The sequence below is a fragment of the Heloderma suspectum genome, chromosome 4 (assembly GCF_057233095.1).
Source record: "Heloderma suspectum isolate Gila_16-S chromosome 4, 16-S_ref, whole genome shotgun sequence".
Taxonomy (NCBI): Eukaryota; Metazoa; Chordata; class Lepidosauria; order Squamata; family Helodermatidae; genus Heloderma; species Heloderma suspectum.
Genome location: NC_139461.1, coordinates 309,030,909 through 309,044,400, shown reverse-complemented (window position 1 = coordinate 309,044,400; position 13,492 = coordinate 309,030,909). Strand labels below are relative to the sequence as shown.

The 13,492-nt window shown below is 47.5% G+C and overlaps 1 protein-coding gene across 8 annotated transcripts in view; it reads left to right on the top strand.

The window, feature by feature from the left end:
- The window catches only part of RTEL1 (regulator of telomere elongation helicase 1), a 128,800-nt gene extending 128,036 nt beyond the window's left edge, over nucleotides 1-764 (top strand). For 4 of the 8 annotated variants that reach the window (XM_084854445.1, XM_084854443.1, XM_084854444.1 and 1 more), the window contains one exon: nucleotides 112-764. In XM_084854445.1, the coding sequence (XP_084710571.1) occupies nucleotides 112-143 (32 nt within the window). In that variant the 3' untranslated portion in view covers nucleotides 144-764. The remainder of the gene's footprint in view (nucleotides 1-111) is intronic. The other 4 variants (XR_014790777.1, XR_014790778.1, XM_084854442.1 and 1 more) reach the window with 4 other exon arrangements.
- The last annotated feature ends 12,728 nt before the right edge of the window (nucleotides 765-13,492 follow it).

Below are 13,492 nucleotides of genomic sequence, written 5' to 3'. Positions count from 1 at the left end.
ATGGCCCAGGTTAAATATCTTCAGCATAAAATCTACTCTTAGTGGAGATGCTTGTTTAAAATGGGTTGTCATCTAGTGTGCCATTTTTCTGTTGTCTTCTCCCCACCCCAGATTGCCAAGAAGTGCCCAGGTTGCCAAGCTGATACCAAGAGAAGGCATTTAGCTGTGTCATACTGGCCAGACCCCCAATGAAAGAGAAATACACTGACAGCATCAGCTGCTTAACCAGGCAAAAATGAGCCAGGATTTCCTGAACTTGCCCATGGAAGAAACAAAGTGTCCATGTGCTTTAAGTGAGCTTTCTGTGCTCTGGAGTGCTTTGCCTCCTTGTGTTGTTGTGTTGTGCCTCCTTTGCATTAATCAGGAATTAATGCAAAGCCTCCATGAAGTCATAGCCATTTGGCCTCCTATGGGATGCGTGTGGATTTAAGGCTTTCTTTGTAGAAAGATGCGATCAGTTTGTGGATAGCAAAAAGCAGCTGGACTTTGTCAAGCTGATGATGTCTGTTTGCTGGCTGCTTACCAGAAAAGAGTTTTTTTTTTAATGCAGCAAATGAAAAATTCCAATTGAAGTTGATTTCCTGCTCATGGGAAGACTATGTGTTCAGCTCAATATAATTTTAGCCAATCCTGCACTGGCCTGTATTGCTGAATGACTATCATTCATAATTTTTTGCTAAATTAAGAAATTGTGTCAATTTTCAAAAATGGATAATACACAGTGTTAACCTCTTGTAAATAAACATAGTTTTTTCACATTTGTGTAATGACTGCTATTCATTCATTCATATGCACGTCAGCAGCATTTCAGACACTGGAAGGCTACAATGCTAAGGGTGCTGACCAAGAAATACATCTTCCTGTTTAGGATCGGGATGTAAGAGATCTATATTTTAACACTGTTTTTGTTTGTGTCAAATGTGTAGCACAACTCTTAACATACTGGTTAAAATGTCATGGTCATCCTTTAATAAGGAAAGGGCCTTTAACAAACCAAAAGAAGCGTTATTTTGGTGTAACGCTTTATTCCAAATGTATGTATGCAGTTCTTGATTTGCAGTACTACTCTTGTCGTTTGGGAAACAAAAACGTGTGGGTGAGGACTGCATGGCATATGAGGAAAAATAGAGTGAACTTGGTATTCTGTTCCAAAAATATGTGAAATATGGAAGATCAAAACACGATGCTAATTTTTACTCGGGAACTCATGACTTATCAAGAATTAGAGATTCACTCAAAAGCAATCGACCACTAAGTGGAGCAAATGTTCCAGACTCACCACATTAGTTACTTTGCTATTAACCATAGATATAGAACAAACCTCTTGGGCTCCCTTGCTAAATCTGAGAACATTTATATTGAAGCCGGAGAAATGAACCATTCTTATCCAAGAGGGTGCCTTTTCCCCTTAAAAAAAACCATACCCACCACAACTAATTAAAAAAAGTGTTACATGGGGATGTTTTGGAATATTTTTGTTGAGTTTTTTTGCTTCAATGAGTAAAACAATTTGAGAAGAATGATTATAAACAAGGGAGGTGACATGATTAGAATAATTTCCACATGAGTTTAAAGGCTTATAATTGTAATCAGATTCACATATTAACTATCTACACAATAATTAAATCTGTCCAAAAAGAAAATAAATGGGTAACATTTTGCACAATAATTTTAGTCAGACTTCCAGCCAATTTCATCTGGTGTATCAGTATTTCAATTAATGTAAGTTACCAGATATAGCGTCCAATAACTTCAGCAGAATGGATCCTAACTTTTCCTCCGTCGATCAATTTCCATCCATGCATTGGTGACCGGGGATATTTTTAGATCTTCATAAGATGAACCCTTCAGCTCAGCAGGAAAAATACCCAGCAACTAAATTCTAGAGTCAGGGTTAACAGTCTTGTTACATTGTTAGCCTCAGAAAATGAAAAGGTCTTTCCATACCAGGCAAGGGAGAGAATTCCATAAACAAGGGAGCAGGAGCTTCACTTTTGACAGCAGGAGCCTTGGATGATGATCTCAGCACATGAATAGGCTGATGTGGAGGCAGGCATTCCTTCAGAGCCCTACTCCAAAGCTGTGCAGGGCTTTAAAGGTAAGCACCAGCTATCTGAATTTTGCTCAGATGAAGATGTTTATGAATTGGTGACATAACCATTTTCATCTGAGGAATCCCACAACTGATTCCAGTCTATCTCACATTGCACACCTAACATGCTGCTAATATGATTCTTAATTGTTTCTTTTTATGCTGCTTTTCAGACCCTGTTTTATTTTCAGCCCTTACTGTATCTGTATAGTTAGATATATAGGATTGGTTCCAGATGAGCCTATGCTGATTGAAGGAAGTCTTTGCAAAAGCAGATTATGGGGAAGGTACAGTCAGGGCCAGAAATATTGGAACAAGGATAACTGTTTTGGCAGTTGGCCTCTGTACACCACCACAATCAAGTTGAAAGGAAACACACCCAGATGGGAGCGAAGTCAGGACTTCCAGCTGTAATTCAAGGGGATTGACAAAAGTGGGGCACTAACCATTCAGGAAGGACAGCCAGTGGCATACACACACACACATCGTTGGTGGCTCATAAGTAATGGAACAAACCAACATCATTTCAAACTTAAGGATTGCCTTTAATACCTGGATGAAAATCCTTTGCAGTCAATGACTGCCTGAAGTCTGGAACCCGTGGACATGACCAAATGCTGAGTTTCCTCCCTCAAGATGCTTCGCCAGGCCTTTACTGCAGCTGCCTTAGCTGCTGCTTGTTTGTGGGTCTTTCTGCCTTCAGTCTTGTCTTCAGTAAGTGAGAAGCATGCTCTATTGGGCTGAGATCGGGTGACTGACTTGGCCATTGAAGAACATCCCACTTCTTTGCCTTGAGAAACTCTTGGGTAGCTTTTGCTGTATGTTTTGGGTCATTATCCATCTGCAATATGAAGCGGTGTCCTATCAGTTTGGCAGCATTCGGCTGATCTGAGCAGAAAGTATAGCCCTATACACTTCAGAATTCATCCTGCTGCTTTGATCAGCAGTCAGGTCATCAATAAACACCAGTGACCCAGTTCCATTGGCAGCCATACATGCCCATGGCATAACACTGCCTCCACCATGTTTGACAGATGATGTGGTATGCTTTGGATCATGAGCTGTTCCTTTCCTTTGCCATACTTTTCTCTTCCCATCATTCTGGTACATGTTCATCTTGGTTTCATCAGTCCAAAGAACCTTATTCCAGAACTGGGCAGGCTTTTTTAGGTGTTTGCTGGCAAAGGCTAATCTGGCCTTTCTGTTCTTGAGCATTACCAGTGGTTTGCACCTTGTTGTGAAGCCTCTGTATTTACATTCATAAAGCCGTCTCTTGACTGTAGATGTTGACAATGACATGCCTACCTCCTCAAGAGCATTCTTGACCTGGCTAGATGTTGTGAAAGGGTTCCTCTTCACCCCGAGCAGAATTCTGCAGTCATCCACTTTAGTTGTCTTCCGTGGTCTGCCAGGCCTTTTGCTGTTGCTGAGCTTGCCAGTTAATTCGTCCTTCTTCAGGATGTTCCAAACTGTTGTACTGGCCGCTCCCACTGTTTCTGCTATCTCTCTGATGGGTTTATGTTGTTTCCTCAGCCTAATGATGGCCTCCTTCACTCGCATGGACACCTCTGTGGACTTCATGTTGGGAGTTCCAGTGAACAGCTACCAAATGCAAATATAACGCTCAGAACCACCTCCAGGCCTTTTATCTGCTTGATTGGTCATGGGGCACCCAGGAAACAGGCCACACCTGGCCATGCAGCTGCTTGTCAGCCATTCATTCCATCACTTGTGAGCCACCAATGACAGGGGTGTGTGTATGCTACTGGCTGTCCTTCCTGAATGGTTCGTGCCCCACTTTTGTCATGCCCCTTGAATTACAGCTGAAAGTCCTGATTTTGCTCCCATCTGGGTGTATTTCCTTTCGACTTCAGTGTGGTGGTGTACAGAGGTCAACTGCCAAAACAGTTATCCTTGTTCCAATATTTCTGGCCCTGACTGTATAAAGTAAGAGTTTGAATGTTGCCTCTGCCACAAACTCACTAGAAGGCCGTAGGCAAGGCCTTCTCTCTCAACCTCAGTCTCCCCATCTGCGATATGGGATAATAATGCTGACTTAGCTAAGCTACAGTGGAGGCTGGTGGCTCGGATGTCAGTGGCGGGGGGGTGACTCTGCTCCAGGTTTCAGTCAGGACCAGCCAGATCTTTAAAGGAGCTATCCAAGGTGCGGGAAAGCTCTTTTAGAGTGCTGACTGAAGCCCAGAGTGGCTTCACCACCCCACTGACATCGGAGCCACCAGCCTCCACTGCTGAGCTGTGCTGTTTAACTTTTTTTAAATAGCATGCTGAATGTAATGCAACCCCTGCTGAACCTAGAGATGAATAATTTTTTTTAAAACACCCAAAATGGCACTCTGGCAGCTATGGAACACTAAAAAAGATATATTTCGCTTGCAAACAAGGATTTTTTTTCCATTTTAGCACTACTGAGTGCTATAAAGCAGCAATTTAATTTATTTTTATTTTCCTTCAAAGTATGGCCCATGGGAAGGGGGGGGGTAACAATAGCCCCTGGACCTCCTGCAGTTACCCACCCCTGATGTAACGCGTAGTTTAATCCCAAGTATGCCTCTGTATGCCAGTTGCTGGGAGATACCAGCAGGAGGATGCTGTCGCATTTCTGTCCCACTTGTGGGTTTCCCATTGGATCATGTGCTTGGCCACTGTGCAAAAAGAACGCTGATTAGATTGGCCTTTGATCTGACCCAGCAAGGCTCTTCTTATGTTCTTTCGTCTGTCACAGGATAATTAGGTGTGGGTAGAAAGTCCCTCACTATCAGCACTCTCTGTTCCATGTTTTGGTAAGAAGCGGCTTGCTTGACGTTCCCCTCCCACCACCCTCAACCCAATTACCTCTTTTTAGGATGACAATGCAGTCTTGTAATGTGAAAGTTCCCTTAAATCTACCTTGGTAGCTCAGTCAGGTTTCTTTAAAACACTTAGGAAACAGATAAGAATCTTTTTGACTCAAGTGCCCTTTTAGAGAGGTGGGTGTGGGTGTGTAGTTTTATTTTTAGATATCTGGTGGCTGTCACAATAATGTGTGACTTCTCACTGAAGTGGTAAATCTGTCTGTAAACTGTATCACGTCAGATTGCTCACATGACTGCTCCGTGCAAATAGGATAATTCTCGATTAGTTAACAAGGATGTTAACCATTATAGGCCGGTGGCCAACATCCCTTTCCTGGGCAAGGTGCTTGAGCGGGTGGTTGCAGGCCAACTCCAGGCACTCTTGAATGAAATGGATCATCTGGATCCATTTCAATCGGGCTTCAGGCCTGGTTTTGGAACAGAAACTGCCTTGGTCGCCCTGTGGGATGACATCTGCCGGGAGAGGGACAGGGGGAGTGCGACCCTGTTCATTCTCCTGGACCTCTCAGCAGCTTTTGATACCATCGACCATGGTATCCTTCTGGATAGGTTGTCTGGGTTGGGAGTTGGAGGCACTGCACTGCAGTGGTTCCGCTCCTATTTGGATGGCTGATTCCAGAAGGTGGTGCTGGTGGATTATTGCTCCGTGCCATGGCAATTGTGCCATGGGGTTCCACAGGGCTCTGTTTTATCCCCCATGCTGTTTAACATCTACATGAAACTGCTGGGGGAGGTTATTCGGAGGTGTGGGCTGAGGTGCCATATGCGGATGACACCCAGCTCTACCTCTCTTTCTCATCAAACCCAGGTGAGGCAGTGGCTGTTCTGAATCAGTGCCTGGGCACGGTAATGGACTGGATGAGGGCCAATAAACTGAAACTCAATCCAGACAAGACAGAGATACTGTTAGTGGGTGATTCATCTGCCTGGCTAGGTGATGTTCAACCTGTTCTGGAGGGGGTTGCACTCCCCCTAAAGGATCAGGTTCGTAGTTTGGGGGTGCTCTTGGACCCAGAACTGTCACTTGAGACACAGGTGAACTCAGTGGCATGGAGCACCTTTTATCAGCTTAGGCTGATATACCAACTACGCCCTTACCTGGACAGATAGCCTAGCTACAGTTATCCATGCTCTGATAACTTCTCATCTGCATTACGTGAGGTTGCCTTTGAAAATGGTTTGGAAACTTCAGCTAGTCCAAAATAGGGCAGCAAGATTATTAACGGGGACTGGCCAACGAGCTCATATTATGCTGGTACTTTTCCAGCTGCACTGGCTGCCAGTCCATTTCCAGGCCCAATGCAAAGTGTTAGTATTAACATTCAAAGCCCTTAACGGCTTGGGACCAACCAGGTTATCTGAAGGATCACCTCCTCCCATATGTGCCTGCCTGGACCCTAAGATCATCTCAGGGGTCCTTCAATGGGAGCCCCCGCCAAAGGAAGTGAGGCAGGTGGCTACCAGGAGGAGGGCCTTTTCTGCTGTGGCCTCCGGGCTGTGGAAGGAACTCCCTAGAGAGGTTTGCCTGGTGCCTACGTTGTTCTCCTTCCGGCACCAGGTGAAGACCTTTTAATTCTCCCAGTATTTTAGCATTTTAGCTTCTTAGGGAGCAATCCTATCTAGACAGGTGGCCGCCTCCAAACTTGGAGGCAATGGCCTATCCAAAGCAAGGTAGGAGAAGCACAGAGGGGATTGTTCCCCCTGCGCTTCTCCTGCCCTGCTTTTTTGGCTAGACAGCCGATTGCGGCTGTCTAGCCACGGGAGCACAAAGCGGGGAGGGAAGCTGCTGTATGACACATAGGATGTGTCGTACAGGCAGTTACGCTCACCCTGCCCCCAGAACACCCTCAGCCACACCCCTTTCTGGCTGCTCCGCACTCCTCTTGTGAGCACAGAGGATGGGACTGTTTCGCACTGCCTCTGAGGCAGTGTGGAAGTGAGAGGAGGTCGGATCTCCAGGAACCGACCTCAGAGCGCGGGCTCCGAGGCCGGTTCCCAGAAAACACCACATCCTATGGCCATCTAGCCACTGTCTAGCAGCCATAGGATTGCTCCCTTAATCTTTTAGCTCTGGAGTTTTAAATCTGTATTTTAAATCTCTGCATTGCTGCTAGGTTTGTTCTGGTTGTATTGTTATATTGTGGGTTTAAGCTTCTATATTTTGTTTCATGTTGTACTCTGTGGTTTTAGTTTTTGTGAACCGCCAGAGAGCTTTGGCTATTGAGCGGTATAGAAATTAAATAAATAAACAAAATCCTTGCACACAGAAAACCAGCATATCAAGGAGACAGCAGGCTAGAACCATTCTCCCTGGCATGCTAGTTTTCTATGCAGAAGAGTGGGGGTGATGGTATGGAGAAGCACGCCCTTTGGATGGCTGAAGGCACACTGGTTCGTCCTCCACACTGTTCTGAATGTTGAGGAGGATATTGCTCCAGGCAGGATCACAGTCTGCTGCATCCTGCACAACATATGCAAGTCGCAGGGAGATGCGCTGCTACAGGACCACCCCAACCTGCCAGGACCAGGGGCTGATGCCAATGTGATGGCTGTGGACGGCGGGGTTGGGAGTTGGGCCCCTCTGCCCCTGAAAAAAACCCCTTGCACTCGGCACACAGAACAATGCGCGATGGAGCCGCATTGTCATTGCGGACTAGATCTGGGATCACTACCTCCGCGTGTCCCGTGGGTGAAGGTTCCAGCTGTCAGCCATGCCCCAGCCACCCCCCCAGCAGAATGAGTGCCTACTTCCCCTGTGCCAGAGCGCCCCCTGTCCCACCTCTGGACTCCCGGCCCGATGCCCCCTTTACCGATTTGACTCCTGGTTATGCTTTTGCCTTTTTATATGCCTTTTATATCACTCACCAGCAAAGCCGGGTTTCTACATGCCCACACAGTTGCTTTGTACACCAATAAAGCATTACTTCGCACCCAGTGCTGCTCTGTTGACTTGGGGGAGGGGGGCTCTGCCAGGGGCCTGGGAAGGGGTTCCCCCCAGCTCTTGCTGGAGGTGTGGGGGCAGGATGGATGAGACGGTGGGGACGTGTCAGCCCCTGCCTCCTTCGCTCTGCCTTCCGAGGCCCTACCCTGCACCAGTGGGGGATGGGAGCCCCTGAGGGCAGCTGTGGCTATGCTGTTGTGGGTGTTGGCCCTTCCAGCTGGGGCTGTGGGGCCCTGCGGCTGCTCTATGGTGCCAGGGGCATTGTGGCTGGTGCCGTGGCAAGAACAGGCCTCACCGGGCAGCTGCCTGGTCTCCACTGAGGTCTGGGGGTGGTAGGTAGTCTGGCTGAGGAGCCCCTGAGCAACTCACCCTTTCACAGCTCTCCGTTGCTGCTCTGGATCCCCGAGCAGCTCAGCTCGGAGGAGCCTTCTGTCAGGGCTTGTGTGCGCTCTGCCACCCCTTCCATAATCTCCAGGCCACACCTAAACCCCAGGGAGACGAAGACTGAGGTGGCCACAGCAGAGCGAAAATGGCGCCTGGGTCCCACTGAGGAGAAGCGGGGTGATTGGAAAATGGCGGCACAGGATGCAGAGAAGGGGGAAAGCACTCGCCAGGAATGGAGGACCTACCCAAAAGCCACCCTTAGCCTCATGAGGCGTCAGCATTGGGGCTGTTCCCATGCTCCGCTGAGCCCGGCCGGCACCGCTGAGGCAGTGGGAGTCGAGCAGCACTGCTGCCAGCCTAAAGGCCTCATTGAGATGACCATGAATGTGCGGAGGGCGTTTGCCCCTTTACCGCTGGAGCCTACACTGGTTGCTGGATGGGTACGGCTCGCTCAGTACATGCAATGTTCCCCCCCTAGGATCGCACCGGTGGTGGACCTCCTCATTCCAAAGGTGGTGCTCAGGGCTAGGCAGTGTCATGACCCCTCCTGAAGAGTCTTCCAGTGAAGAACTTGCCTTGCCTGAGCTTGAGCGCAGCCCTTTCCTGACGTTCCAGAGGCAGCTTCACAGGAGGATTGCGGTCATGCCGCTGAAGAAGCAGGCCCGTCTGGAGCGCCTGGTGGGGGCCTCCCTCCTCTAATTCTTCCATCCCAGAATGACTTGGATTCAGAGCCAAACGTGGCAGGGCCGCCCAGCCCTCGAGAGTGATGAAGAATGAAACAGGCAGCAAACAGCCTCTCAGGAAAAGCATCAGGTTACAAGCAAGGAATTCAGCTCTGTAAAACTCTCCCTTTTATCATCAGCTTTGCCAGAAAGCTCGCTAATGAGTTACAGCTGGGAGTTCAGTGTGTCCCGGTGCAGCTACTATAGAAGCTAAGCCGGGGGGGGGGGGCGAGCTTCCCCACTGAACACAACATCTTGTGTGCTTCCCGTGGTTGTGTGTCTTCTGTGATCCTGACTTTCTGCCTTGGAAACCAGACCTTCTTAGACCTTCGGACTGGACCTGACTTGCCTCTTGCCTCGCCCTCGCCTAGATACCATGCTCAGAACTTCGCCTGGCATAATTTTTGGGCTGCTTGGCTTTCAGCTTTTCCGACAACCCCTTCTCAGCCTGCTGTGGATAGAAGTGGCCTCGAAGAGGCCATTATCAGCCACTGCTACTTCTGCTGCCACGGCTCCCAGCCTAATTAAGTGGACCGTGTTTGGAAAGGTTTGCTAAGACAGGACAGGCAGCCCATGTTGAATGCCAGCTTGTACAACATCGGGACCAGCTGGCGCCTCACCCCAATGGCAGGTCGCATGACAGTGTTGCAGTGCCCGATGATGGAGGAAATCTCAGAGGCGATGACGTCAAAGTTGCTGCATGACATGCAGAACATGGCCTCGAAGCGGGCCATCCCCATCCTCCCAGTCCTGCATCTCAGTCCACATGGCATCAGTGCACGAAAGGATCCAGTGGCACCCCACCCGTCTCTGCTCGCACAGGTCTTCCATGGCCGCCGCCATCACCCGCTCACCCAGCGCATAGGAGGGGGCCTCCGTGGTTTGGGCAAGAGCGAGCACGTGGAGGCACGCCACCCCCGCCATTGCGGAGACGGCATACTGCTGGGTGCCCTAGAGGTGCTGCACGGCAGACGGTATGGGGCCAGCACCCAGGAGCCACCGTTGCAGATGGTCCTCAGCACCTTCTGCCTGGCCAGCAATTACAGTTTGCAGGAACACTTGGCACACTGCCGACAGCAGGAATCCAGCAGCCACGCGGTGGCTGGGGGAACTGCCACAGGGGGGAGAGGGGAGGGTGCGGTTTCATCCAGAGGTGCAGCTGCTTGGCTGGTGGCCGGGTGGTCAGGGCTGTTTTTGCTTTCCACGGCAGTTGCAGCTGCTTGTGCCTGGGAACCCATCATGCTCAAGGTCACTGTGCTAATGACAGCAGCATGAGCGGAAAAACATACCTGTGCCTCTGTGCTACTCTGATTGCGTAGGGCAGGCAGGAACGGACAGCGCTGTGGCTGGCTGTCCGCTGCCATGTCACGTGTTGCTGGGCAGATGTCGACCATGGAGCTCTTGTGCACCAGCAGGATCGGCGGCACCGTTTTGGCTGCTCTCGCCATGGAGCTCTGCGGTGGTGCTGGGATAACCACGGGGGCCCAACAGACAACACAGGAATCTGCAGAAGCCTACTGCAGTGCATGGTTCGTGAACGTGGTTACACTGACATTATGTGGCCACCATGGTTGGGAAAAATGCCTCTCACATGACACACCAAGCCATCACAGCTAGCTCACAGTGCGTAACCATCATGGCTTAATGCTATGTGTGAACGAGGCCGTTACCTTTCGCTGCAGATAATGTAACCACAGAGAAGCTTCTGTATCATGCTCATGTAACCACCATGCTACTAGATTTTGTGATTTCCTTAAAATAAAACATTTTAATTCTAAATCCAAGGTGATGTTTGTATACAGACAAGAAGATTCCAAAATTGACCACGGTGGAAAGGACCAAAATTTAGTACAAGTACCATAGTACTATTTAGTACCATATAGGCCCTATGGTATAAAGCAAGATTCGGAAAGCCAAACTCACCATCTTTAACTGGAAGGTACATTCTTTTCAAGGATATCTGAGGCAGAGAGGACCCCCCCCCCCCGCATTACAACAGAAAACATTGCAGGGATTGATGATGCACATCACTGACCCATTCTCTACCAGCAGGTGGCTTTGAGGCCCAAGTACCAAGGGAGTTCCCTTCAGGCTTTTGAAATTTGCTTTAAGAAAATCCCTGGCACAGTATCCCCTCTTCTACCTGTCAAGAAAAAAGAACAAAACCCCCAAATTTTGTGATGATTCAGTTGCACCATTCATAGTAAAATGCATACCTTGCTCAAATAAATGCAAGCTGAATGGATTTGCATAAATTCTACTTACCTTCGGTTTAGATGCACCGTGTTGATGTTTATCGATTTGCATGTGTCGATGTTGTTTCTACAGGTCAAACAATTCAGTGTAGTTCTTAGTCATTCTGGCTGCAGCTCACATGACATTTGTCCTAATCCATGTCTTGATGCAGCCTTAGTGCAATGTAATGTTGGAGTTTAATGTGCGACTTTCTACCAGAGCCAAACATAAAACGCATTTCAATACGTATAGATGTCCATTTAACTCTAAATTCCTACCTGTGTATATAAAGTTAATCATCTTGAAACTACAACATAGGAATGCAGCTTCCATAGGAAAGATGGCAGCCTTTTTCTTCAGGGCTATATCGTGGAATAATTGGAACAAAGTAGGCACACAATTAACAGTCAATAGAACGGGGGAGAGGTATTTAGTCTGTGAATAGTTTAAAACAACTCTTTAAACCAATCAAGCTGTTCTTAAATAATTGTTTTGATGATGTTTTTTTAATCTATATTGATTTGGAAGTGGTCTTTGTAGACAGATGAGGGGGGCGGAGGAAAAGAGGGCTTGCCCCATGATTGTAGGATACTGGGGCAGGGGGGTTCAAGCATAATTTGGTCCAAAGAGGGGCAGAATTGAGGTTCCAAGTAGACTACCTTCCCTTGGCTGGTAGAAAGCAAGTTTTGATGGTGCATAGTACATTAAATTTGCATGAAAACAGACATGAGTCCCTGCCTGAGAATCTTACAGCTGAACTGTTAAACATTTGGATAAAAGTTCAACAGAAAAGCAGATTAAAATTGTATAAAATGTAAAAATAATAACTTTTCAGCAGTGGGTCAGACCAAAAGGAAGGGGGAGGGGGATGAAAGACTTGGGGAACAATCCTATGCATGTTCAGACAGAAAAAAGTCCCGCAACTCCAAGAATTAATCCAGCCAGCCATGCTGACTGGGGCATGCTGGGAATTGTAGGACTTTTTTCTGTATAAACCCAACAGACAAGGAGAAAGGACGAACACAAGCAAAAGCAGTTACATGTACATGTGGCTTGATTATGTTTAAGGATGAAGACAGAGAAGTTAAGCTAAACGGTTTACAGAGAAGGTCTTTGAAATTCAAATGAGAATGTTCTTTTTCATTCTGTATGCCTTTATTTTTAGAAATGTCAACTTTTTTAGTCAGTCAAATTAAATCACCATAACAAGACTGAAAAACAGTATTTGAATGTGTCTTTAGCTCGAAGTGTCTTTAATTTGCAGACCCTTTGATTAAAATTTGCCTGGGCCTGTGCAAATGGGTTACTCAACTAAGGCTGCAACAAAGGCCCATTGGGTTCTCCGTGATTTATGTCTGAGTAAACATGTATTTCACATGCCAGCAAGGTTATGCTCAAAATCCTACAAGCTAGGCTTCAGCAGTATGCGAACCGAGAACTACCGGAAGTACAAGCTGGGTTTCGAAGAGGCAGAGGAACTAGAGATCAAATCGCCAACTTTCGCTGGATCATGGAGAAAGCAAGAGAATCCCAGAAAAACGTCTATTTCCGCTTCATTGACTATGCTAAAGCCTTTGATTGTGTGGATCACAACAAACTCTGGCAAATTCTGAAAGAGATGGGGGTACCAGACCACCTTACCTGGTCTCCTGAGAAACCTGTACGAGGGTCAAGAAGCAACAGTAAGAACCAGACATGGAACAACCGATTGGTTCAAAATTGGGAAAGGAGTACGACAAGGCTGCATATTGTCGCCCTGCTTATTTAACTTATATGCAGAGTACATCATGAGAAACGCCGGGTTGGATGAATCACAGGTCGGAATTAAGATTGCTGGGAGAATTATCAACAACCTCAGATATGCAGACGATACCACCCTAATGGCAGAAAGTGAAGAGGATCTAAAGAGCCTCTTGTTGAGGGTGAAAGAGGAGAGTGCAAAAGCTGGGTTGAAACTCAACATTAAAAAAATGAAGATCATGGCATCTGGCCCCATCACTTCCTGGCATATGGAAGGGGAAGAAATGGAAGCAGTGACAGATTTTACTTTCTTGGGCTCCAAGATCACCGCAGATGGTGATTGTAGCCATGAAATTAAAAGACGCTTGCTCCTTGGGAGGAAAGCTATGGCCAACCTAGACAGCATAGTAAGAAGCAGAGACATCACCTTGCCGACAAAGGTCCGTCTAATCAAAGCTATGGTTTTCCCAGTAGTAACGTATGGCTGTGAGAGCTGGATATAAGG